Consider the following 27551-nt stretch of genomic DNA (forward strand, 5'->3'; position numbering starts at 1 on the left):
TACAGTTTGAAGGGTTTTCCATGGATCCAGCCCCTCAGTTCAGCTTGGTGGGGGGACCTTACACAGTGGTCTTTCCCAATTGAGCCTTTGCCACGGCTGCCCCAAGCTTTAGTGCGTCCCTCAGCACGTAGTCCTGGACTTTGGAATGTACCAGTCTGCAATATTCGGTCGTGACAACTCTTTACGCTGGAAGACCAGCAGGTTTCGGGCAGACCAAAGGGCGTCTTTCACCGAACTGATAGTCCTCCAGCAGCAGTTGACGTTTATCTCGGTGTGCATCCCTGGGAACAGCCCGTAGAGCACAGACTCCTGTGTTACAGCTGCTTGGGATGAACCTCGACAAAAATCACTGCATTTCTTTCCACACCTGCTTTGCAAAGACACATTCCAGAAGGAGGTGGGCAACCGTCTCTTCCCCACCACAGCCACCTCGAGGGCATTGTGCGGAGGGGGTGAGACTTCGGGTGTACAGGAAGGATCTGACGGGGAGGGCTCCTCTCACCACCAGCCAAGCAATATCTTGGTGCTTGTTTGAAAGTTCTGGTGACGAGGCATTCTGCCAAATGACTTTGGCAGTCTGCTCAGGGAACCATCCGACAGGATTCACCATCTCCTTTTCCCGTAGGGCCTTGAGGACATTCCATGCAGACCACTGCCTGATGGATTGGTGGTCAAAGGTGTTTTTCTGCAGAAACTTTCCCACGAAGGATAGGTGGTATGACACGGTCCAACTGGATGGAGCGTTCCACGGCAATGTGACCAGACCCATCCTTCTCAGCACTGGGAACAGATAGAACCTCAGCACATAGTGACACTTGGTGTTTGTGTACTGATGATCTACACACAGCTTGATGCAGCCGCACACGAAGGTAGTCATCAGGATGAGGGCGATGTTGGGTACATTTTTCCCGCCCTTATCCAGAGGTTTGAACATTGTGCCCCTCTGGACCCGGTCCATTCTGGATCCCCAGATGAAGCGGAAAATGGCTCGGGTGACCGCCACAGCGCAGGAGTGGGGTATGGTCCAGACCTGTGCCACGTGCAGCAACAACGTGAGCGCCTCGCACCTGATGACCAGCTTCTTACCCATAATGGAGAGTTTGCTGGTGGTCGAGACCCCTGTCACCCAGATAAAATCCTGGCCTGTGATTCAGAGAGGCAGAAGCCAAGAGTGTCTCATATCCAAATTTTTAGGTGACGGTGACAATTCAGTAAAATCCAGTTGGAGTTTTTCTAGGGGTAATTACTCTCTGCCCCTTCCACTTTACTGCAACGTGTTGGGGTTTGTACACATTGTGTGCAAGTGTATGTTTGAGTGCAGTCTCACCTGTCTAATTACACATTGGTGCTGGAAATATCTCCATGTGGGGGTCCAGAAACTCAAATAGAATTTTCGAACAATGCATAAACTTTGCACTTCAGTCTGTGATATAAAAGTGCAGCCAGGAAAAAGTGCAACTTGTATTGTGGGAAAGAGGGGGGATTCTCACAAACTACAATTACAAATGTGGACAAGTTTTCAGAATATTACAGAACTAAAGAAAACATTGGTTTTATCATAAGTCCACTCAAATGATTGCTTGGAAACCATCTGCAAAATACATTTTCCACAGGGCAATTCCCCGATCGACCTTGATTACAGAGAAGCATGTTATAAATGTTCCTATTTTGAAGTTATGCAGAGAAACTAAAGTGATTTTACAGCTTTTCATAATATAACTGTGTTTAATAAACCCACCCGGAACGTTCCAAAACAGTATAACCAGCATGTTGAAGTTTTATCTGATGCTCCTGCCAGCGAGTTACGCTGAAGTTTACACCGATCCTTCTGTCAGTGAGTTATGCCAAAATTTCCAGAAAAGCTCATTAACAGTTTAAAATATAAGTCGTCGCATCAAAAGTCAAAATCAGTGTTTAAAAAAAAAACGAGGCCTGAGGAAAATGCTAAACTTACCCTATATTCATTCCTCAAGTTCCTCTCTATTTATGAAGATTAAAGTTAGAAGCAATCAAACCATAATTTATGGACATTAGGCAAAGCATCTTAAAGAAAATGGAATCATAGAAAACTCACCAACTCTGCCATTGCATCATTTGAGAATTCAGTTAACATTTTAACTTTTCTACCTACAGCTGATTGGAACTTTATTTAAAATAAAAAAAATGTATTATATTCTCAATAACTGGTCATTTGCTGCTTCTGGAAAAAAGCTTCCAGATATAAAAAGGAAACTAATTCATTAATAAAATGGCAATTCGAGAATAGTTTTCAAGAAAACTGCGTAAGTCCCCCATTTATTACGTGAAAACACACTGCACTCACATTCATTGTATCCAAAACATTGGAAAATGCCCTTAAATGAAATGGTCAATTTTCTGGGGACATGACATGTTAAAAATAATTAATTCGAGGAGAGCCAATTTCAGTGGGGTGAGAACATTCCAAGTAAACTGGAATCCAAAATTGGCAGGGAAAACTAACTGAACAATAGGCTGCATTTAAAGAGGAGATGGTAGGGTACAGTCGAGGTGCATTCCCACAAGGGGGAAAGGTAAGACAAACAAAGCTTGAGCTCCCTGAATGATGAAACAGATGGAGAGCAAGATAAGCATAAGAAGGGTGCATATGACAGTTTGATAATACAAGTGAGGCTGAATGTAGAAAGTTCAGAGGGGAAGTGAAAAAGTAACAAGAGAATTGAAGCGAGAGTATGAGAAAAGACAGGCAGCTAAAATAAAAGGAAACCAGAAAGTCTTCAATGAGCATATAAATAGTAAAAAGGTAGTAAAAGGAGGTAGGGCCAATTAGGGACCAAAAAGTAGATTTACGCATGGAGGCAGAGGGCATGGCTGGAGTACTAAATGACTACTTCGCATCTGTCTTTACCAAGGAGGATGGTGACGGTCATAGTGAAAGACAAAGTAGTTGAGATATTGGATGGGCTAAAAATTGATAAACAGGAGGTATTAGATAGGCTGGCTGTACTAAAGTTGATAAATAAAAAGGACCAGATGAAATGCATCCAAGGATACTAAGGGAAGTAATGGTGAAAAATGCGGAAGCACTGACAATCTTCCAATCCTATTTAGGTACAGGGGTGGTGCCAGAAGACTGGGGATGTGCAAATGTTACACCCTTGTTCAAAAAGGTGTATTAAGAATAAGCCCAGCTACTACAGGCCAGTCAGTTTAACATTGGAGGTGGTAAAGCTTTTAGAAACAATCCGGGACAACATTAACAGTCACTTGGACCTCCCCGGATTAATTAATGAAAACCAGCATAGTTAAACGCAATATGCCTTTAAATCTAACAATGGAGTTTTGTGATGAGATAACAGAGGGTTGATGTAGTGTTAATGGACTTTCAGAAGGCAGTTGATAAAGTGCCACATAATAGGCTTGTCAGCAAAGTTAGAGCCCATGGAATAAAAGGAACAGGGACAGCATGGATGTGAACTTGGCTGAGTGACAGGAAGCAGAGATTAATGGTGAACTATTGCCTTTCAGACTGGAGGAAGGTATACTGTGGGGTTCCCCAGGGGTCAGTAATAGGACTAAAAACAAGAAATGCTGGAAATACTCAGGTCTGGCAGCATTGTGGAGAATTAACTGAAGGGTCAGTGACCCTTCATCAGAACTGGCAGAGGCTAGAAATGAAATAGGTTTTAAGCAAGTAAAGTGGGGGTGGGACAAGAGATAACAAAAGAGAGGGTGTTGATAGGACAAGGTCACAAAGAATTACATGACCAGAAGGCCATTGAGCAAAGGCAAACAGTATGTTTGCTTTTATACTCTATGCCTCCAGAGGTGAAAGACAAAGTGTTAGTACAGAGAAGGTGTTAATTGACAGAAAAATGAACAGCCCTGGCCCAAAGCACAAACATGAAAAAAAAAGTGGGTAGGCACAGTAGAAACAAACTAAACAAACTAAAATAAAATAAACAAATAAAAAATAAATGAAAACAAAAAGGGGGGCCTGTCATGCTCTGAAATTATTGAACTCAATGTTCAGTTCGGCAGGCTGTAGCGCACCTAATTGGTAAATGAGGTACTGTTCCTCGAGCTTGCGTTGATGTTCACTGGAACACTGCAGCAATCCCAGGACAGAGATGTGGGCATGAGAGCAGGGGGGTGTGTTGAAATGGCCAGCAACTGAAAGCTCAGGGTCTTGCTTTCGGACTGAGCGGAGGTGTTCCGCAAAGCGGTCACCCAATCCGTGTTTGGTCTCCCCAATGTAGAGGAGACCACACTGTGAAAAGCAAATACACTATACTAAATTGAAAGAAGTACAAGTAAATCACTGCTTCACCTGAAAGGAGTGTTTGGGGCCTTGGATAGTGAGGAGAGACGAGGTAAATGGGCATGTATTACACTTCCTGTGATTGCAGGGGAAGGTGCCGTGAGAAGGGGACGAGATGGTGGGGGTAATGGAGGAGTGGACCAGGGTGTCGCGGAGGGAACGATCCCTTCGGAATGCTGACAGGGGAGGGGAGGGGAAGATGTCCACTGCTTTTCATGATCTACATTAAATGACCTAGATTTGGGCGTGCAGGGCACCACTTAAAAATTTGCAGATGACAACAAAACTTAGTAGTATTGTGAACTGTGAGGAGGATAGTGATAGATTTGAAGAGGACATAGACAGGCTGGTGGAATGGGTGAACAAGTGGTAGATAAAATTTAATGCAGAGGAGTGTGAAGTGATACATTTTGGTAGGAAGAACGAGGAAAAGCAATATAAAATAAAGGACCAATAAAAGTGGTGCAGGAACAGGGGCACCTTGGTGTGCATGTACACCAATTGTTCACTGAAGGTGGCAGGGCAGGTTGAGAAAGTGATTAATAAGGCATACAGTATCCTGGTCTTTATAAATGGAGGCATAGAGTATAAAAGCAAGGAATTTGTGGTGAACCTTTATAAAACATTGGCTTGGCCTCAACTGGAGTATTGTGCTAATTCTGGACATCACATTGTAGGAAGGAGGTGAAGGCATTCGATAGGGTGCAGAAAAGATTTACAAGAATGGTTCCCAGGATGAGGGACTTCAGTTATGTGGATAGATGGAGAAGCTGGGGCTGTTCTTAGAGAAGGTTGCGAGGAAATAGCGGTGTTCAAAATTACGAGGGGTCTGGACAGAGTAAATAGGGAAGGGTTGAGAAGCCGAGGACACTGATCTAAAGTGAGTGGCAAAAGAAACAAAGGTGATATAAGAATTTTTTTCTTTATAAACGGAGCAAGTGGTTAGGATCTGGAACGTGTGGCCTGAGAGTATGGTGGAGGCAGTTTTAATCGTGACTTTCAAAAGGGAGTTGGATAATTAACTTGAGAAGAAAATTTGCAGCATTACAGGGGAAGGGCATGGGTGTGGGATTAGCTGAGTTGCTCTTGTAGAGAGCCAGCATGGACACGAAAGGCCGAATGGCCTTTTGTGCTGTAATCATTTTAGGATTCTATAACTCCAGGCCACTCCTCATCTCAGAAATCTTTTACTTTCAACATTCGTATTCTTTTTCAGATTTTTATGTACTTCAAGTGAAGGAACGTTGGGTACAGCCACTACTCAAGTTAGGTGGCCATGTCTAGCTACTTTCTCAGTGTAAGTACTTGCCTTCGTATGCTGTAGGCATTTATTCCGGTCCATTTTGGAGTTTTTTTTTATTCATTCACAGGATGTGGGTGTTGCCCACCCCTAGTTGCCCTTCAGAAGGTGGTGGTGAGCTGCTTTCTTGAACCGCTGCAGTCCATGGGGAAGGTACATCTACAGTGCCGTTAGAAAGGGAGTTCCAGGATTTTGACACAGCAACAGTGAAGGAATGGCGATATATCTCCAAGTCAGGATGGTGTGTGGCTTGGAGGGGAACTTGCAGGTGCTGGTGTTCCCATGCATCTGCTTCCTTTGTCCTTCTAAGTGCTGGAGGTCGTGGGTTTGGAAGGTGCTCTCTAAGGAACCTTAGTGCATTGCTGCAATGCAACTTGTAAATGGTACACACTGCTGTCATTGTGCGGTGTCGGAGGGAGTGAATGTTTGTGAATGGGGTGCTAATCAAGTGGGCTGCTTTGTGCTGTATGGTGTCGAGCTTCTTGATTGTTGACGAGCTGCACCAATCCAGGCAAGTGGAGAGTATTCCACCACACCACACCTGACTTGTGCCTTGTCGATGGTGGACTGGCTTTGGGGAAGCAGGTGGTGAGTTACTCGCCGCAGGATTCTTAGTCTCTGACCTGCTCTTGTAGCCACAGTATTTATATGGCGACTCCAGTTCAGTTTCTGGTCAATGGTAACCCCCAGGATGTTGATAGTGGGGGATTCAGGGTAGAGCAGGCTACCCAACCCGAACCCAACCAGACACGACGACATGTGCCGGGTTCGGGTCGGGTCCCATGCTGCCTTTTGCTCAGGGCGGGAAAAGCTTCAAAATTTGAACAACCAGGACTTCAAGGCGGGAAACGTGCATCCGGACTCTGCACTCGCCTGCAGTGAGCAAGTGAATGTTTCCATTCCATCCAAGGTAGAGCACAACCGCTTTGATATAACCAACTTCATTCCGGTAGTCGGGTCGGGCGCGGGAATAAAAAAATCAAAGGACTCGGGCCCGGGTCGGGTTTGAGTTGGATGTTGCTCTGTCGGGCCCGGGTCAGGTTTCAATTGCATACCGAGCAGGCCTTTAATTCAGGGATCGTAATGCCATTGAATGTCAAGGAGAGATGGTTAGAATCTCTCTTGTTGGAAATGGTCATTACATGCCACTTGTGTGGCGCGAATGTTACTTGCCACTTATCAGCCCAAGCCTGGATGTTGTCCAGGTCTTGTTGCATTTCTACACGGATTGCTTCAGTATCTGATGAGTTGCGCATGGTGCTGAACATTGCACAATCATCAGCGAACATCCCCACTTCTGACCTTACGATTGAAGGAAGGTCATTGATGAAGCAGCTGAAGATGGTTGGGCCTAGGACACTACCCTGAGGAACTCCTGCAGTGATATCGTGGGACTGAGATGATTGGCCTCCAACTACCACAACCATCTTCCTTCGCGCTAGTTACGACTCCAGCCAGCAGAGAGTTTTCTCCCCGATTCCCATTGACTCCAGTTTTGCAAGGGCTTCTTGATGCCATACTTGGTCAAATGCTGCCTTGATGTCAAGGGCAGTCACACTCACCTTACCTCTGCAGTCCAGTTCTTTTGTCCATGTTTGAACCAAGGCTGCAATGAGATCAGGAGCTGAGTAGCCCTGGTGGAACTCAAACTGAGCATCACTGAGCAAGTGCCGCTTGATAGCACCATCGATGACATCTTCCATCACTCTACCGATGATCGAGAGTAGATTGATGGGGTGGTAATTGGCCGGGATGGACTTGTCCTGCTTTGTGTGTACAGGACATACCTGGGCAATTTTCCACAGTGCTGGGTAGATGCCAGTGTTGTAGCTGTATTGGAACAGCTTGGCTGGGGGCGCAGCATGTTCTGGATCACAGATCTTCAGTACTATTGCCGGAATGTTGTCGGGACCCATAGCCTTTGCATTATCCAGTGCCTTCAGTTGTTTCTTGATATCACGTAGAGTGAATCGAACTGGCTGAAGACTGACATCTGTGATGCTGGGGACTTCAGGAGGAGGCCGAGATGAACCATCAACTCAGCACTTCTGGCTGAAGATTGTTGCTAATGCTTCAGCGTTATGTTTTGCACTGATGTGCTGGGTTCCCCCATCATTGAAGATGGGGATATTTGTGGAGCGACCTCCTCCAGTTAGTTGTTTAATTGTCCACCACCATTCACGACTGGATGTGGCAGGTCTGCAGAGCTTAGATCTGATCTCTTGGTTATGGGATCGCTTAGCTCTATCGCATGCTGCTTACACTGTTTGGCATGTAAGTAGTCCTGCATTGTAGGTTCACCAGGTTGACACCTCATCTTGAGGTATGCTTGGTGCTGCTCCTGGCCTGCCATCCTGCACTCTTCATTGAACCAGGGTTGGTCCCCCAGCTTGATGGTAATGGTAGAGTTGGGCATATGCTGGGCCATGAGGTTACAGATTGCGGCTGAGTACTGTTGGTTGCAATTGGTCCACAGCGCTTCATGGATACCCAGTTTTGCATTGCTAGATCTGTTTGAAATCTATCCCATTTAGCAGGGTGATAGTGCCACACAACACGATGGCAGGTATCCTCAATGTGAAGACGGGACCTCGTCTCCACAAGAACTGTGCGATGGTCACTCTTACCAATACGGTCATGGACAGATGCATCTGCAGCAGGCAGATTAGTGAGGTGAGGTCAAGTATATTTTTCCCTCTTGTTGGCTCCCTCACCACCTGCCCCAGACCCAGTCTAGCAGCTATGTCCTTTAGGACTCGGCCAGTTTGCTCAGTAGGGGTGCTATCACTCTTAGTGATAGATACTGAAGCCCCCCCACCCAGAGTACATTCTGCGCCCTTGCCATCCTAAGTGTATCCTCCAAGTGCTGTTCAACATGGAGGAGTACTGATTCATCAGCCGAGGAGGGCACGGTAGGTAGTAATCAGCAGAAGGCTTCCAGTCCATGTTTGACCTGATGCCATGAGACTTCATGGGATCTGGAGTTGAAGTTGAGGACTCCCAGTGCAACTCCCTCCCGACTGTATACCACTGTGCTGCCACCTCTGTTAGGTCTGTCCTGCCGGTGGGACAGGACATACCCAAGTGATGGTTGTTAGCTTTTATTTTTTTAAAAAGGCTGTTTCAGCTCTTATTAATGTTGATGATCAGTTTTGGTCATTTTCTAGCTTGGCGTGCATGCAGGAATCATGGCACTGAACTAGTTACTGCACCTTCCCTTCACCTGGCATATTTGCGCTTCTCCGTCAAGTTCCACATTCTTCAGAGGTTGCACTGCATATACAGGAAGCTGTTCAGTTGGACTTTTCCTATAACATTCAGGACAACCAAGTAAGCTGAGTAAATATGGCATCCTAAAGGAATGGCCGATAGTCTAGGCTGTACATGGAAGCTACTAACTATCTATCGTAAATGGTATGACAAAATTGGTAGTAATTAAATTAAAAGCTATTAATTGTCCTAACTCAGCCAGCCAAAGGGGACAGATAGGATTAAAGCTGGTTGGACAATCTGAAAAATATAACCAGTTGCATTTCTATGGCTGCTATTTGACAGGAAGAGCACATTCTATAGCTGAGATGACAGCAAAATGGTATTGCAAGTAAAAACTGAACTTGCTTCAATTCAGTGCTTTCAAGTACCCAGAATCCAGATCTTGCTCCATGACAAAAGGAGAATTTCTCTCATGTGCCCACTTATATAAAAATTGTGCCTCAAATATACACACACATATACCACACACACACACTTTGTATATAAAAATCATAACTTCTATAACAGATTGCTTAAACATATCTAAAAAAAATATATTTGAACAAATGTTTGTAGTTGAACTGAAGCTTTCTTCAGATTCAGCTAGCTTTCAATGCTATTAAAGCTGGAAAAATGTGTTCAGTTGCCTATTATTGCCTTATTATATGCTATGACCAAGGCGGGAGGAGTGCCCTGTTCATACTAGTCCCATTTCTCAACGGGTCACAACATATATTTATATTTTCCCACTTACCAATACGGTCAATCATACATTCTATTTTTCCCAGAATAAAATGCACTAACCAGGTTTCTTTAATAAACAACAAAATTATCAAATTATTATAAAACAAGTCTTAACCAGTAATGAAGTAAAGCATAAACATAGATTGAAATATTAAAGTTTCCTTTTTACCTTAGCCCCTCACACTTCACACTCACACACATATATACACCGGTTAACTAGAAAAATAAAGAGATTTTAGTTCAGAGCTCTGTTACAAAAAAAAAAAAAATACACTTGGGCTGAATATTTGCTCATTCTTGAAGAAACAGCAGATGTTGTGTTCCAAAACTGGCACACAGTCTGGCCTCCGAGTACATGTAGATGGGTCACTGGGATCTTTTAAAACAGTTCTTTTTAGGCGGCACAGCCGGGTCCATGCGACCCGGGTTCAATTCTGGGTACTGCCTGTGCGGAGTTTGCAAGTTCTCCCTGTGAACCGTGTGGGTTTTGCCGGGTGCTCCGGTTTCATCCCACAGCCCAAGACTTGCAGGTTGATAGGTAAATTGGCCATGATAAATTGCCCCTAGTATAGGTAGGTGGTAGGGGAATATAGGGAAGGTGGGGATGTGGTAAGAATATGGGATTAGTGTAGGATTAGTATAAATGGGTGGTTGATGGTCGGCACAGACTCGGTGGGCCGAAGGGCCTGCTTCAGTGCTGTATCTCTAAATAAATAAGTAAATAAAATAAATAATTTAGCAGGCTTTTCTTCAAAGCCAGGAGTTGACACAATGGACATTTCAGGGTCTTTTAGAGAGGTGCTGGAAAGCTGAGCTGGGTTTTGGCCTTCTTTTCTCCCCTTCTTCTGCAGGCTTTTTAAAGAAATGGAACAGGCTGGGCTGAGTTGGGGTTCTATCCTTCAATTTAATTTTTTTTTAAACCCCAACCCCTTTTAAACAGTTCATTCCCAAATCCAAACAATTCAAAAGAGAAACTGGAAACAAAGTCCACCTTCTGACTATCACTTCTCGCACACATCCTCCCGTGAGCAGGGTTTCTGTTTTATTTTTAACTTCAGTCATGTGACAACCAGTAAATGTTGTTGTCAAACAAGTCCCTTCACTGTCCTCTTGATGCCCCTCTTGGGGGAAAAAAACTGGTCTAACATTTCCTCAGTTTGACTATGAATTCCTCAAAAAATATATTTAACAAAAACAGAAGCACTTTCATAATATACTGGACAGAATATTAAATGGGAAATTATTGGAGCTTGCAACAAAGGTAATGTATTAATTTTGGGGGACTTTAATCTGAACGTGGACTGGGACAATCACATTGGCAACAGTGGTCTAGGTGATGAATTTGTAGAATGTTTTTGTGACAGATTCTTGGAGCAATACATTGTAGAACCGACTAGGGATAAAGCTATCTTAGATCTCATTGTGTAATGAAACAGGGCTAATTGGCAATGTCGTAGTAAAAGATGCACTGGGAAATGGTGATCATAATACAACTAAATTTCATGTTAAGTTTGAAAGTGACACATTTCAATCACAGACAAGAATCTTAAACTTAAATAAAGCCAATTACGAAGGAATGAGGGGAGAACTGTCTAAATTTAATTGGGTAAATAGACTGGAAGGTATGGCAGTAAATGAACAGTGGGAAATATTGAAAGAAACAATTCAAAGGGTTCAACAAATGTACATTCCATTCAAAAGCAAAAACTCCTCAAGACAGACCCATTTGTCGCTCACTCAGGAAGTTAAGGAGAGTATTAGACTAAAAGATGAGGCTGACAATGTTGCAAAAAATAGTAGCAAATCTGAGGATTGGGAGTGTTTTAGAAACCAGCAAAGGGCCACCAAAAAGTTGATAAAAAGGGAAAAAAATAGAACGAGAGTAAACTAACCAACAATATAAACACAGATTGGTAGAGCTTTTATAAGTGCATAAAAAGGGAGAGAGTAGCTAAAGTAGACATTGGCCCCTTAGAGGTAGAGACAGGAGAAGTCATCATGGAGAATGAGGAAATGGCAGAGGCAGAGACATTGAATATTTTGTGTCTGTCTTCACAGTCGATGATATAAGTTCCATTCCAGAAATAGGCAGTAACCTAGGGGCTAAAAAGAGTGAGGAAATTAAGGAAATTGATATCAGCCGAGAAAAGGTATTGGAGAAATTTGAGGGACTAAAATCTGACAAGTCCCCGGGACCAGATGGCCTACATCCTAGGGTTTAAAAAGAGATAGCTGCAGAGATAGTGGATGCGTTAGCCATGATTGTCCAGAATTCCTTGGAGTCAGGGGCAGCCCCTTCAGATTGGAAGTTTGTAAATGTTACGCTGCTTTTCAAGAAAGGTGGTACAGAGAAAACAAGGAACTACAGGCCAGTTAGCCTATCAGCCATTGGGAAAACGCTGGAAACTATTATTGAAGAAGTTTTAACCAAGCTTTAATAAGTCAGCATGGTTTAACTAAAGGGAAATCCTGTTTGACAAATTTATTCAAATTTTTTGATCATGTAACTTGCAGGGTAGATAAAGGGGAACCAGTAGATGTAGTATACCTGGATTTCCAAAAGGCATTCAATAAGGTGCCTGTTACGACCACGTGAGGAAGTGGTCTCAGACTCCCTTCTCAGCCTTTTCCTGGTTTGGCCGTAACAGGGCTTAACTTTTAAAACAGTGTTTTTAGCTTACTTTCAGTGAGTCCTTGCTCACTGCTCTCTAATTGTAATTGCAAAGAATCAACCAGACCGGTTTTCTCAGATTTAAACAAGAAAGGTGCAAGTTTATTAACCTTGAAACTCTAACTCAGTTAAAACTACTAATATGCGACAACACTAACATGCATATGCGATAAACACACACGCAGAGAAAGAAGAGGAGAAAGAATTAAAGGGGAAAGGTTTGAAGTCATAGATAAAGTTCAGTTACTGGTTTTGGGTTGAATGTAAAGTTTTTGATTGAAGTTAAGTCTTGCATTTTTCGTTGGGGCCAAGTACACACCTTCAAACTTGTTTCACTGGTCTTCTGTAGTGAGGCTTAAGTTACTTCCGTGGGTCCCTGGAACATTGCGCGCGGGGGGGAGGGAGGAGTAGAAGGAGCGAGAGCGCGCGCGCGAGAGAGAGAGAGAAAGCAAGAGCGCGAGAGAGAGAGCGGGGGGGGGGGAAGAGAGAGCGGGGGGGGAAGAGAGCGGGGGGGAGAGCGGGGGCGGGGGGGGAGGAGAGCGGGGTAGGGGGTGGGGAGAGCGGGGGGGGGAGAGCGGGGGCGGGGGGGGAGGAGAGCGGGGGCGGGGGGGGAGAGCGGGGGCGGGGGGGAGGAGAGCGGGGGCGGGGGGGGAGGAGAGCGGGGGCGGGGGGGGAGGAGAGCGGGGGCGGGGGGGGAGGAGAGCGGGGGCGGGGGGGGGAGAGCGGGGGCGGGGGGGGGAGAGCGGGGGCGGGGGGGGGAGAGCGGGGGCGGGGGGGGGAGAGCGGGGGCGGGGGGGGGGGAGAGGGCGGGGGCGGGGGGGGAGAGAGCGGGGGCGGGGGGGGGGAGAGCGCGGGGGCGGGGGGGAGAGAGCGGGGGCGGGGGGGAGAGAGCGGGGGCGGGGGGGAGAGAGCGGGGGCGGGTGGGAGATAGCGGGGCGGGGGGGAGAGAGCGGGGCGGGGGGGAGAGAGCGGGGCGGGGGGGAGAGAGCGGGGCGGGGGGGAGAGAGCGGGGGCGGGGGGGAGAGCGGGGGCGGGGGGGAAAGAGCGGGGGCGGGGGGGGGAGAGAGCGGGGGCGGGGGGGAGAGAGCGGGGGCGGGGGGGAGAGAGCGGGGGCGGGGGGGAGAGAGCGGGGGCGGGGGGGGGAGAGAGCGGGGGCGGGGGGGAGAGAGCGGGGGCGGGGGGGGAGAGAGCGGGGGCGGGGGGGGAGAGAGCGGGGGCGGGGGGGGAGAGAGCGGGGGCGGGGGGGGGAGAGAGCGGGGGGGAGAGAGCGGGGGGGAGAGAGCGGGGGGAGAGAGCGGGGGGGAGAGAGCGGGGGCGGGGGGAGAGAGCGGGGGCGGGGGGAGAGAGCGGGGGCGGGGGGGGGAGAGAGCGGGGGCGGGGGGGAGAGAGCGGGGGCGGGGGGGGAGAGAGCGGGGGGAGGGCGCGGGGCGGGGGGGGGGGAAGGCGCGGGGGGGAGGGAGGGCGCGCGCAGAGGGAGAGAGAAGCGGCAAGGAGGAGAGAGAGAGGGTGGAGAAGGAGGCGAGGGAGACCAGAAAGAGCGCGCGGGGAGAGAGAGGGGGGATGGTGGGGAGAGGAGAGCGAGAGGGGGGAGGGGTTCGCGTGGGGGTGGGGAGGGGGTTCGCGTGGGGGGGGGAGGGGTTCGCGTGTGGGGGAGGGGGAGGGGTTCGCGTGGGGGGAGGGGGAGGGGTTCGCGTGGGGGGAGGAGGAGGAGTTCGCGTGGGGGGAGGGGGAGGGGTTCGCGTGGGGGGAGGGGGAGGGGTTCGCGTGGGGGGAGGGGGAGGGGGAGGGGTTCGCGTGGGGGGAGGAGGAGGAGTTCGCGTGGGGGGAGGAGGAGTTCGCGTGGGGGGAGGGGGAGGGGTTCGCGTGGAGGGGGAGGGGTTCGCGTGGAGGGGGAGGGGTTCGCGTGGGGGGGAGGGGTTCGCGTGGGGGGGAGGGGTTCGCGTGGGGGGGAGGGGTTCGCGTGGGGGGGAGGGGTTCGCGTGGGGGGGAGGGGTTCGCGTGGGGGGGAGGGGTTCGCGTGGGGGGGAGGGGTTCGCGTGGGGGGGAGGGGTTCGCGTGGGGGGGAGGGGTTCGCGTGGGGGGGAGGGGTTCGCGTGGGGGGGAGGGGTTCGCGTGGGGGGGAGGGGTTCGCGTGGGGGGGAGGGGTTCGCGTGGGGGGGAGGGGTTCGCGTGGGGTGGGGAGGGGTTCGCGTGGGGTGGGGAGGGGAGGGGTTCGCGTGGGGGGAGGGGTTCGCGTGGGGGGAGGGGTTCGCGTGGGGGGAGGGGTTCGCGTGGGGGGAGGGGTTCGCGTGGGGGGAGGGGTTCGCGTGGGGGGAGGGGTTCGCGTGGGGGGAGGGGTTCGCGTGGGGGGAGGGGTTCGCGTGGGGGGAGGGGTTCGCGTGGGGGGAGGGGTTCGCGTGGGGGGAGGGGTTCGCGTGGGGGGAGGGGTTCGCGTGGGGGGAGGGGTTCGCGTGGGGGGAGGGGTTCGCGTGGGGGGAGGGGTTCGCGTGGGGGGAGGGGTTCGCGTGGGGGGAGGGGTTCGCGTGGGGGGAGGGGTTCGCGTGGGGGGAGGGGTTCGCGTGGGGGGAGGGGTTCGCGTGGGGGGAGGGGTTCGCGTGGGGGGAGGGGTTCGCGTGGGGGGAGGGGTTCGCGTGGGGGGAGGGGTTCGCGTGGGGGGAGGGGTTCGCGTGGGGGGAGGGGTTCGCGTGGGGGGAGGGGTTCGCGTGGGGGGAGGGGTTCGCGTGGGGGGAGGGGTTCGCGTGGGGGGAGGGGTTCGCGTGGGGGGAGGGGTTCGCGTGGGGGGAGGGGCTCGCGTGGGGGGAGGGGCTCGCGTGGGGGGAGGGGCTCGCGTGGGGGGAGGGGCTCGCGTGGGGGGAGGGGCTCGCGTGGGGGGAGGGGCTCGCGTGGGGGGAGGGGCTCGCGTGGGGGGAGGGGCTCGCGTGGGGGGAGGGGCTCGCGTGGGGGGAGGGGCTCGCGTGGGGGGAGGGGCTCGCGTGGGGGGAGGGGCTCGCGTGGGGGGAGGGGCTCGCGTGGGGGGAGGGGCTCGCGTGGGGGGAGGGGCTCGCGTGGGGGGAGGGGCTCGCGTGGGGGGAGGGGCTCGCGTGGGGGGAGGGGCTCGCGTGGGGGGAGGGGCTCGCGTGGGGGGAGGGGCTCGCGTGGGGGGAGGGGCTCGCGTGGGGGGAGGGGCTCGCGTGGGGGGAGGGGCTCGCGTGGGGGGAGGGGCTCGCGTGGGGGGAGGGGCTCGCGTGGGGGGAGGGGCTCGCGTGGGGGGAGGGGCTCGCGTGGGGGGAGGGGCTCGCGTGGGGGGAGGGGCTCGCGTGGGGGGAGGGGCTCGCGTGGGGGGAGGGGCTCGCGTGGGGGGAGGGGCTCGCGTGGGGGGAGGGGCTCGCGTGGGGGGAGGGGCTCGCGTGGGGGGAGGGGCTCGCGTGGGGGGAGGGGCTCGCGTGGGGGGAGGGGCTCGCGTGGGGGGAGGGGCTCGCGTGGGGGGAGGGGCTCGCGTGGGGGGAGGGGTTCGCGTGGGGGGAGGGGTTCGCGTGGGGGGAGGGGTTCGCGTGGGGGGAGGGGTTCGCGTGGGGGGAGGGGTTCGCGTGGGGGGAGGGGTTCGCGTGGGGAGGGGGAGGGGTTCGCGTGGGGAGGGGGAGAGGTTCGCGTGGGGGGGGAGGGGTTCGCGTGGGGGGGGAGGGGTTCGCGTGGGGGGGGAGGGGTTCGCGTGGGGGGGGAGGGGTTCGCGTGGGGGGGGAGGGGTTCGCGTGGGGGGGGAAGGGGTTCGCGTGGGGGGGGAGGGGTTCGCGTGGGGGGGGAGGGGTTCGCGTGGGGGGGGAGGGGTTCGCGTGGGGGGGGAGGGGGAGGGGTTCGCGTGGGGAGAGGGAGGGGTTCGCGTGGGGAGAGGGAGGGGTTCGCGTGGGGAGAGGGAGGGGTTCGCGTGGGGAGAGGGAGGGGTTCGCGTGGGGAGAGGGAGGGGTTCGCGTGGGGGGGAGAGGGGTTCGCGTGGGGGGGGAGGGGATCGCGTGGGGGGGGAGGGGGAGGGGTTCGCGTGGGGGGGGAGGGGGAGGGGTTCGCGTGGGGGGGGAGGGGGAGGGGTTCGCGTGGGGGGGGAGGGGGAGGGGTTCGCGTGGGGGGGGAGGGGGAGGGGTTCGCGTGGGGGGGGAGGGGGAGGGGTTCGCGTGGGGGGGGAGGGGGAGGGGTTCGCGTGGGGGGGGGGAGGGGGAGGGGTTCGCGTGGGGGGGGAGGGGGAGGGGTTCGCGTGGGGGGAGGGGGAGGGGTTCGCGTGGGGGGGGAGGGGGAGGGGTTCGCGTGGGGGGGGAGGGGGAGGGGTTCGCGTGGGGGGGGAGGGGGAGGGGTTCGCGTGGGGGGGGAGGGGGAGGGGTTCGCGTGGGGGGGGAGGGGGAGGGGTTCGCGTGGGGGGGGAGGGGGAGGGGGTTCGCGTGGGGGGGGAGGGGGAGGGGTTCGCGTGGGGGGGGAGGGGGAGGGGGTTCGCGTTGGGGGGGGGGGGAGGGGTGAGGGGGAGGGTTCGCGTGGGGGGGGAGGGGGAGGGGTTCGCGTGGGGGGGGAGGGGTTCGCGTGGGGGGGGGAGGGGGAGGGGTTCGCGTGGGGGGGGAGGGGGAGGGGTTCGCGTGGGGGGGGGAGGGGAGGGGTTCGCGTGGGGGGGGAGGGGGAGGGGTTCGCGTGGGGGGGGGAGGGGGAGGGGTTCGCGTGGGGGGGAGGGGAGGGGTTCGCGTGGGGGGGAGGGGGAGGGGTTCGCGTGGGGGGGAGGGGGAGGGGTTCGCGTGGGGGGGAGGGGGAGGGGTTCGCGTGGGGGGGAGGGGGAGGGGTTCGCGTGGGGGGGAGGGGGAGGGGTTCGCTGTGGGGGGGAGGGGGAGGGGTTCGCGGTGGGGGGGAGGGGGAGGGGTTCGCGTGGGGGGGAGGGGGAGGGGTTCGCGTGGGGGGGAGGGGAGGGTTCGCGTGGGGGGGAGGGGGAGGGGTTCGCGTGGGGGGGGAGGGGGAGGGTTCGCGTGGGGGGGGAGGGGGAGGGGTTCGCGTGGGGGGGGAGGGGGAGGGGTTCGGCGGGGGGGGGGGGAGGGGTTCGCGTGGGGGGGGGAGGGGTTCGCTCGTGGGGGGGGAGGGGTCTCGCGTGGGGGGGGAGGGGTTCGCGTGGGGGGGGAGGGGGAGGAGGGTTCGCGTGGGGGGGGAGGGGGAGGGGTTCGCGTGGGGGGTGGGAGGGGAGGGGTTCGCGTGGGGGGTGGGAGGGGGAGGGGTTCGCGTGGGGGTGGGAGGGGGAGGGGTTCGCGTCGGGGGGGGGGAGGGGGAGAGGTTCGCGTGGGGGGGAGGGGTTCGCGTGGGGGGGGAGGGGGAGGGGTTCGCGTGGGGGGGGGAGGGGGGGGTTCGCGTGGGGGTGGGGGGAGGGGGAGGGGTTCGCGTGGGGGGGTGGGAGGGGGAGGGGTTCGCGTGGGGGGGGGAGGGGGAGGGGTTCGCGTGGGGGGGGGGGAGGGGGAGGGGTTCGCGTGGGGGGGGAGGCGGAGGGGTTCGCGTGGGGGGGGGAGGGGGAGGGGTTCGCATGGGGGGGGGAGGGGGAGGGGTTCGCGTTGGGGGGGAGGGGGGAGGGGGGAGGGGGAGGGGTTCGCGTGGGGGGGGAGGGGGAGGGGTTCGCGTGGGGGGTGGGAGGGGGAGGGGTTCGCGTGGGGGTGGGAGGGGGAGGGGTTCGCGTCGGGGGGGGGAGGGGGAGAGGTTCGCGTGGGGGGGAGGGGTTCGCGTGGGGGGGGAGGGGTTCGCGTGGGGGGGGAGGGGGGGGTTCGCGTGGGGGTGGGGGGAGGGGGAGGGGTTCGCGTGGGGGGGTGGGGAGGGGGAGGGGTTCGCGTGGGGGGGGGGGAGGGGAGGGGTTCGCGTGGGGGGGGGAGGGGGAGGGGTTCGCGTGGGGGGGAGGGGGAGGGGTTCGCGTGGGGGGGGGAGGGGGAGGGGTTCGCGTGGGGGGGGGAGGGGGAGGGGTTCGCGTTGGGGGGGAGGGGGGAGGGGGGAGGGGGAGGGGTTCGCGTGGGGGGGGGGGAGGGGGAGGGGTTCGCGTGGGGGGGGGAGGGGAGGGGTTCGCGTGGGGGGGGAGAGGGAGGGGTTCGCGTGGGGGGGGAGAGGGAGGGGTTCGCGTGGGGGGGGAGAGGGAGGGGTTCGCGTGGGGGGGGAGAGGGAGGGGTTCGCGTGGGGGGGGGAGAGGGAGGGGTTCGCGTGGGGGGGGAGAGGGAGGGGTTCGCGTGGGGGGGGGGGAGAGGGAGGGGTTCGCGTGGGGGGGGGAGAGGGAGGGGTTCGCGTGGGGGGGGGAGAGGGAGGGGTTCGCGTGGGGGGGGGAGAGGGAGGGGTTCGCGTGGGGGGGGAGAGGGAGGGGTTCGCGTGGGGGGGAGAGGGAGGGGTTCGCGTGGGGGGGGAGAGGGAGGGGTTCGCGTGGGGGGGGGAGAGGGAGGGGTTCGCGTGGGGGGGGGAGAGGGAGGGGTTCGCGTGGGGGGGGGAGAGGGAGGGGTTCGCGTGGGGGGGGGAGAGGGAGGGGTTCGCGTGGGGGGGAGGGGGAGGGGTTCGCGTGGGGGGGAGGGGGAGGGGTTCGCGTGGGGGGGAGGGGGAGGGGTTCGCGTGGGGGGGAGGGGGAGGGGTTCGTGGGGCGGGAGGGAGGGGGCAAGGGTCGCGGGAGGGAGGGGGCATGGGTCACGGAGGGAGGGGGCGAGAGGTTCGCTGGGTGAGGACGTTCCGCGGGGAAGGTGGGGGGGGGGAGGGAGAAACGAGGGGTTTGCGGGGGGGGTGGCGAGGAGTTCGCTGGGGCGGAGGGTTCGCCGGGAAGTGGAGGGGCGAGGGGTTGGTGGGGGGGACGGGTGGGCAAGGGGCTCGTGGGGCGCGAGGGTTTGCAGGGGCGCGAGGGGGAGCAGGGGCGGGTGCGAGAGACTGCACCTGGAATACTGTGTGCAGTTTTGGTCTCCACATTTAAGAAAGGATATACTTACACTGGAGGTGGTGCAGCGTAGATTTACTAAATTGGTCCCTGGGAAGAGGGGATTGGCCTCCCATGAGAGGCTGAGTAAATTGGGCCTATGTTCTCTGGAATTTAGAAAAATGAGAGGTAATCTAATTGAGGCATACAAGATTCCGAAAGGGTTCGATAGGTTAGAAGCTGAGAGATTGTTTCCACTGGTTGGGGCATCTGGAACACTGTGGCAGTCTCAGGATAAGTGGCCGATCATTCAGGACTGCAGGACTGAGCTGAGGAGAAATTACTACACTCAAAGTGTTGTGAATCTTTGGAATTCTGTACCTCAGAAGGTTGTGGATGCTCCATTGTTGAATACATTTAAGGCTGGGATCGAGAGACTTTTGGTCTCGAAGGGAATCAAGGGATATGGGGAGCAGACAGGAAAGTGGAATTGAAGCCCAAGGTCAGCAATGATCATATTGAAGGGCGGCACAGTGGCGCAGTGGTTAGCACCGCAGCCTCACAGCTCCAGGGACCCGGGTTCGATTCCTGGTACTGCCTGTGTGGAGTTTGCAAGTTCTCCCTGTGTCTGCGTGGGTTTTCTCCGGGTGCTCCGGTTTCCTCCCACAAGCCAAAAGACTTGCAGGTTGATAGGTAAATTGGCCATTATAAATTGTCACTAGTATAGGTAGGTGGTAGGGAAATATAGGAACAGGTGGGGATGTTTGGTAGGAATATGGGATTAGTGTAGGATTAGTATAAATGGGTGGCTGATGTTCGGCACAGACTCGGTGGGCCGAAGGGCCTGTTTCAGTGCTGTATCTCTAATCTGAATGGCGGAGCAGACTAAATGGGACATATGGTCTACTTCTGCTCCTATTTCTTGTGCTCTGATACCTTGTGTTCTAACTCCCAATAAACAAAAGGAGATCCTTTACCTGCAGCAGGTCATCACTCAGTACCTCAGTCTTCTCAGCCCTGAAATACAAAAGCACCAGTGAATAGATCATGAGAAAGTTTGTTTACAAGAAAAGGCCACTTCACCGATCAAGCCCTTGCCTTTCACATTACATGCATGGCTACCTCAAGCATGGGCCTTCCATCCCTCCACCCATGACCTTCATGCTTTCACTCTAATCCCCGTGTAAATCAATCAGATCTTCTAATAGCTTGAACACTCGTGATTCTCCTTGATAGGTATTGATCAAATTTTGTTATAAAGAGTAATTATGCCTCTGTCTAAGTTTTGTGCCAAACACTGCAGGCTTCCAGAAGTTAACTGTGGTCAAATCCATTCGAAACTGACTCCTGTGATCTCATTAGCACAGAAAGTGGAACTGCCACTGTCCACTGAAGAACAGAATTGTCTAGAAAAAGTATTGTTTAAAATACATTGATTGCTTCATACTACAGGGAGTGTACCTGCTCGGTAACAGTGAAAACAGTTTAAAAATAAATCTTCAAAACATACTGAGTACTAAGTGGTCAGTCACACCTTGCATGAGAGCTAGGATGATGTTGAAAAACTGTTTTCAAACAAATTCCTTAAAATTCACACAGAAAATGCTGCTGCTGCAATGTGAAACACCACTTCCTACACTGGCTCCTTGGAGCAGATCCTAGCCTGTGCAGGAGCGTGTTGTAGGAACTGAACCCAGCCATTAGGCACTCAATAGCTGCACAAGCTTCAAAGTATTCATTTCTTAGAAGTAACTCTCATCCTCTATTCATTCTAGAAATCAGATTGCATTGGGTTTACATTAATGGAAATGAAAATCCCATCACCAAAAACTTTCACCATATCTTCAACCAGAGTCAGGTCAGTATAGATAATGATCAGTCAGACACACTCAAAGACATGTTGAACTGAAATTGGAGCAAGTCCACTGTGGACAGCTGACTTTACTTAACGAAAGTTCATGGTATCGCCTTACAGTATGTTACCTCTGAACTAATTAATAGGGAGGAAAATTAGAGGCAAATGCAAAGGGCATACTCATTGCTTCAATGCCATACTTCATTCTTAAGAGATATTTAGACAAAGAGTCATACATTTTCTTCTTCCATTTGCCTGTTGTAGACAGCCATACAACTGCTTTAAATTCTCCTGCACGTCACCTGAAGGCAGTACAGTTCAAAAACAAGACAAAGGCGACACCATTTGCCCTAACTCGCCTCCTTTCTTGGAAATGCCACAACCGCAGCACAATACTCCCTTGTTATAATCCAGAAAACCAGGTGGTGAAGGATAGAACTGGAGTCATTCTCTACACACATTTTAATAAGTATTTATTTAGAGATACACATTATAAACATGTGCCTCCTAACCCAACAACCACAGTTTCAGACCATAAACTGGTGTATTCTCCAAGGCAACGCCTCTATCAGAGTTCACTTGCCAACCAATCAGCACTCTCTTCTCATGCAGTATAATTTGTTTTCCCTTACATTGGTTATTCTTGTGTGTTGTCCTGATGAGTGCAAGACGAAAAGCTGCAACAGCATGTCTCTATTTTCAGCAATGCTCAAGTTCTGTACTACCAAACGACTACCTTAACTTAGAATAATTCTTATGTATACTACAATTTACTGTATTTATTGAATGCTCGTACCAGCGACAACCAAGAGTCATACGTTTCTTAATGACACAGGTATGTGTTTTACGTATTTATTTTAAAGTTTTAGTTTTTATTCATAGATCTTCCCTAACTCCGGTGTCCTCAGCTGGCTATTAGCACACTGTCCCTTGCACAAAACACTTTCCGGCCAATCAACTTACTAGTTTCCTGTGATGTCACAGTTGTTTTTTAATTCAGTTTCTTCAAAGTGAGTGCACGCTGGCTCACAGGATCTGAAATTATGTGCTCCACTGCTCCCGACTGTCTCCCGCAGGTCCGCTCAGACTCCCAGGTAGGTTAGGCCACATTCCAATCCTTAGCCTTTATTTATAGGTGCCCCGCTGCTCCCAACTGTCTCCCTCAGGTCTGCTCCGACTGCCAGACAGGTACGCCAAACATAGCAGCGGCCTTTGGAATGCAGGAGACATATGCACAAGAAATGTAAAGGCACTCAATTCTGGTCCCTCCGCTTACAACCCTCACAAAGTGAAAGTGCGGGAGTTGGGGTTGAGATTCTGCCAAAAGTCTAAGCTGAAGGATCCAACCCAGTCCCTTAATTTTTACGTTGTCAGCAGGCCATGCAGAGTACAGACATGGTCCCTCGCTTTGAGGGTGCAGCTGAAATCCACCACCATCGCCCACCTCACTAATGATGACACACTTGCCAGTGTCAATGGAGCTGAGATGAGTGGACACTTCGTCAAAGAAGTGCGCTTGCTGCATGCTGGTCTGGGGAGTGTACACACCCACTAGGTGAAGTGGCACGTTCCCAGCCAGGCAGTGAGATGGACTAAGTGGCCCGACACAGGTTCCTTGACCCCCAAGATCTCCAGCTGAAAACTCGGGGCCTGCAAGATAGCCACCTGCCAGAATTGGAGGCAAGCAGTCTCGGGCAGACCCCTCCCTGCCACTCCAGGAGTTACGTAACCTCATCTCCCAGAATGGTGTGGGATTCCTGCAGGAAGCACACTGCATACTTCCTTCCCTTCTTTAAGGAGCAAGAGGTTGAGAAATCTGCGGTGTGCCTCTGTTGCCACTGATGTTGAGGCTGGCTATGTTAGTCAACATGCTAAGAATATAGTGCAACCACCACCTACACCCTGATGATCCTCCACTCCCTCAGCAACCCAGTGAGTAATGCCTTGAGCAGGTGCAGCTTGATTTGGCTCATGTCCTTGCTCATGCTCATGGCCTTTACAGCACAGCACAGGTAGGGCCTGATGAGCAGCACCAGCTCTGATAATCAGTCAAAGTTCAGTTGGACCTTGGCATGACAACCCAGGTAATTATCAAGGAATTCCTGGAGTTCCACAAAGGGAATGAGGGGGGGACTTAATGAAGGGCACAAGGGTACCCACGGCCTTATAGGCGAAGGACTCCAAATCATTTCGGGTAGACTCCACTGAGCCACTGCTGTCCTCCCGAGTCACCGTTGCTAGCGACTTACATGCCCACTGCACAGGATGCAGCGAGCAGCCCAACCTCTGTCACCATCCCACCCCCAGGTCAAGAGCAGAGGGGACCTCCCTAGGCTCCTCGGGGAGAGGTCTGGGCCAGAGGGCTGCAGCAATTAAGGGTTCCTGCTCCACCTAGGGCATCAGGCTGCAGGGTGACACCAAGAAAAGCTCTATCCGCAGCACCAGTGTCTGAGACAGAGAAAGGGGGGTCTTCCCCTTCCTTGCCACTACCCATCAGCACAGTAGATGGGGCAGTGTATTCAAGTCCTTGACCAGGGGGATGTCTGTACATGACTGGGCGGGCTCTGCCCCATTTGCCTTGCGTATTCCAGTCTCCAGGACACCCGACCCAGTGACGAGTGATGTGGTTTTACTGGGTGATCCTATGTCACAACCCCATCCCCCACGAATGGGTGGCACAGGCCTCACAGAGCGATCTGACTCACCCTGCACCGTTCAGAGAGGTGGAAGACCCCGCTGACAGAAGGATCTGTAGGAGCACCGACTCCTCTTGCACAGAGGGAGGCGCCTCCTTTTCTTCTGGGACAGAGGCGGAGGGAGGGGATCTTGATGTCGGCCGACGCCTCTGGCTCTCTATCCTCTTTCACCCTCTCTCGCTCCCATACAACAGCGCAGTGTGGTATGAGAGATGGGTAGTGGCAAGGAAGGGGAAGAAATGGTTGTCTAATAACCTTATAAAATAAGAAAATTAATTGGATATTATAGAAATATCTCTCTCTCTTGATCAAGAAAGATTCTACAGCCGGGCTGACATACACGGGACATCATAGGCCTGTTATCCCTGCCAAGGACATGACTCTAGCACAGGTTCTGAAACAAGATATTTCTAAAGCTGATAAGATGGAGCATTGTACCCTCTCCAGGCAAGTGTCTGACACAAGTTTATAAATGGTACCTAGCAAGCGATAAGCCACAAGATGACTTCAGGAGCAGAGTGATGGGCATGGGAGGGGTTTACTTTTAGTACCTGTCCCTTGGTAATTGGGTAATTGGGACTGACCAAGTGATTGACATGAGACACTCACCAGCCCTTAGAAATAAAGTATATGAACAATTGCTCCGAAGGGAAATGTCTTCTTCAGACAGGAGAGGAGAGCTTCCCGAAGTGGAGTCTATGCTGGCATTTGCCTAACACTTCGGTTAGCTCAAGAAGACTGAGGACCGAAGAGACCACCAACACCTCACATGCCTCATCTGCCAACACCATTCTGCCCCACTATATGATCTGGGATCAGTAATCCGTTCAACTTGTTACGGTCATAAATCTTTCTGTCTATTTAGCTAATGCATCTTCATATTCAAACTGCTTCTGCTTAATAAATTCTTTAAAAACCACATACGACTTCGACCCCCCCATTCTTTGGGTACCTGCAATTCCTGAACCCAAATCTTACATGTGGGACGCGAGTGCTCCGTCAAAGCGAGCCTGGTCGTGGGCACAGACTCGCATGCAAGGCAACATATGTGGGTTGGCTTGTGCTATTGGGGGGTTGGGGGAGGGCGTACTCACCCCAAGGTGCTTGGTTTCTCACTGTGAGACAGTGGTTAGTAAAGCATTGAAGTTATGCTGAACCTTTATAAATTTCTGGTTAGGCCTCAACTGGAGTAATGCGTCCAGTTCCGGTCACCACACTTTAGGAAGGGTGTGAGGGTCCTTGAGAAGGTGCAGAGGAGATTTACCAGAATGGTTCCAGAGATGGGGGATCTTAGTTACAAGGTTAGGTTGGAAGAGCTGGGGTTGTTCTCCTTAGAACAAAGGAGATTGAGGGGAGATTTAAGAGAGGTGTACAAAATTATGACAGGTTTAGATAAGTTAGACAAGGAAAAACTGTTCTTATTAACTAATGGTACAAGGACTAAGGGACACAGATACAAGGTTTTGGACAAGAGAGGCAGGGGGAATATGAGAAGAACCTTTATACGCAGCGGGTAGTAATGACCTGGAACTCGCTGCCCACGAGGGTGGTAGAAGCAGAGACAGTGATTTCAAAAGGAAATTGGATGGCCACTGGAAATAAACTTGCAGGGCGACGGGGATCAAGCAGGGGAGTGGGACTAACTCCATGGAGATCCGGCATGGACTCGATGGGACGAACAGCCTCTTTCTGTGCCATCAATGACCATGATTCTACCTTCCATGCAGATGCTCCTGCTGCTGGCTGCAATGACCTTGGCTGCTGATGCTGACTGCATTCCGAGGCTTTGGACACGAGAATGGGAGTCGAGGTAGGGACGGAGATGCCAACCTTGGCTGCCTGGGTTGTTATGGTGGCCTGGGAGGCAGGACAGATTTTCTCCAACTCCCCAAAACTCAACTCTTTACAAGCGTTGCAGTGCACACTAAAGTACAGAGTAAAGGCTGGCTACCCAACCTGAACCAGACGGGACCCGACGACGTGTCGGGTTTGGGTCGGGTCGGACTTCCAGGTCCAGAATTTGGGCTCGGGTCGGGTTGGGTTGGACACGTTCTATCACAACCTCAGATAAGTGGCTCCAAGGTTAATGTAATTTTTTTGTCTAGAAAGGTGGTTTTGTTAGTTATTTTAAGCTTGTGCAGATCAGCAAAGTGAAAAACATAAGGTAGGTTAACTGATGGTCGGGTCGGGTGTGGGAAAAAATGGAAGGACTTGGGCCGGGTCGGGCTCGGTGTCAGATGTGGTTCTGTCGGGCTCGGCTCGGGTTTCACTTGCAGAACCAAGCTAGCCTTTAGTACAGAGAACACGGTAGGAGGGCCCTGGTGCTGATCGGAGAATGCTCCCTGCATGTCTTCCTCTCATGCCAGCTGTACAAAGACTTGATGCTAGAATAGTAGTGCCAGAGGCTGGTCTCTCTAAAGCCAAGCAGGATTGGGACTATAACCCGACCTCACCTCTCCCAGCTAGTGCAAGTGGGAGAGGAGGAGCTCACTTGCGATATCGGGTGGAACATTAGAGATGACTGCACAGTGATGTCAAGAGGGTCCATCAGCAGGAAGGTCTCGCCCACCATGAGTTCCCTCAAGGGCCAACACAAAAATAGAGATATAATAATTAGAGAGGCAACCAAAAGTGGTGTGGGTTGCCTCTTAAAGAGAGAGATGGAGGGAGGAAGGGAAGGTACAGAAGCAGGGTTGCCACTCAAAATGTGGCTCGGTAGGTGGGTGGGTGTTGGAGGGATACAACTGTTAGTCTCTGGAATGATGATCTTCTTGGTAGGGAAAAATATCCTCATCCAGGACAACCAGAACTACCAGGCACTGTCCTCCACCAGGTGCCACTGATGTGATTAAAAAAAAGCTTCACCCAGGCAACACCAGCTTTCTCGGGCCAGACAATGGTGAGGGGAGCACACATACTTATACATAGACCCTTAGTGATGTTCCAGCCTCCAATTTCTTCCCCCACCCCACTACCCCCCCAACCTCTAAGTAACAGGCCTTATGAAAGTGCACCAAAACACCCAGCTCTTACTGTTGAAGATGGTCTCTCACTTTGTTGTTGTTCTCTCTTCCTGTCAATATGGGGTGTCTGCAGCAAAGTAAATCGAAATGCTAACTCCTCCCACGCTCCTTCACTCTCTCTGCTCCAGGCTCAGCAGCAGGCTCATCAGCAATACCTCTCCTCACCATCCAGAAATAACCAGAACACGGATTCTCAGCTTGCACACCTTTTCAGAGAAGGTAATGTTCCTTTCAATGCTACTAGGCTACCGACCTTCACCTTTAAGGAACCATTCTCTATTCCAGAAAGCCAGTTAGTTAGTGAAGGATAGAACTGGAGCTAATCATTACATACTTTTAAATAAGTATTTATTTACAGAGATATACATTACAAACATGCACCTCCTAATCAGTTTCAGTCTGTTCCTATTTGTAGGAGCACAAGTGAATCCTCAATTAATGCCCACCACCTGCATACAATTAATACTCCCAAGTGGTGAGGTTTATTGGCTCAGGCAGAATATCGCAGAGGGGAATCCCACGACTCTTGAACATACATCCAAATTTCTGAAATCAAAAATTGTTGTTTCCAGCTATTGTCTAAACTCAGAGGGACCCATACAAGATGCAAAGAGTACAGAGGAAACCCTCTCTGCCCTCTCCATCCCACACAAATACCACAGAGGCCCCTTGTGATTAATTGGGAACACCATAGAACACTACATATTTTAAATTAGTCAGCAATTACTGATGTAATTTCATGCTGCATTCATTTTGGATCATTTTCCCATTCATAATCTCGATGTTCAGGTAACTGGTTTGTTTAAATGCCCATTATTCTGATATCTGTTTATTCTATTTGATCCAACTTT

The 27551-nt window shown here is 53.1% G+C and overlaps 1 protein-coding gene across 6 annotated transcripts in view; it reads right to left on the minus strand.

Annotated features, from left to right (window-relative positions):
• The window catches only part of LOC137383323 (rho GTPase-activating protein 17-like), a 207832-nt gene that overhangs the window by 94271 nt on the left and 86010 nt on the right, over nt 1-27551 (minus strand). For 5 of the 6 annotated variants that reach the window (XM_068055995.1, XM_068056000.1, XM_068055998.1 and 2 more), the window contains exon 2: nt 20104-20143. The exons of the other annotated variant lie outside the window; for it this stretch is intronic. In XM_068055995.1, coding sequence (XP_067912096.1) covers nt 20104-20143 — 40 coding nt within the window. The remainder of the gene's footprint in view (nt 1-20103; nt 20144-27551) is intronic. 6 annotated transcript variants of the gene reach the window in all.

Source organism: Heterodontus francisci, chromosome 24 (genome assembly GCF_036365525.1).
Source record: "Heterodontus francisci isolate sHetFra1 chromosome 24, sHetFra1.hap1, whole genome shotgun sequence".
Lineage (NCBI taxonomy): Eukaryota > Metazoa > Chordata > Chondrichthyes > Heterodontiformes > Heterodontidae > Heterodontus > Heterodontus francisci.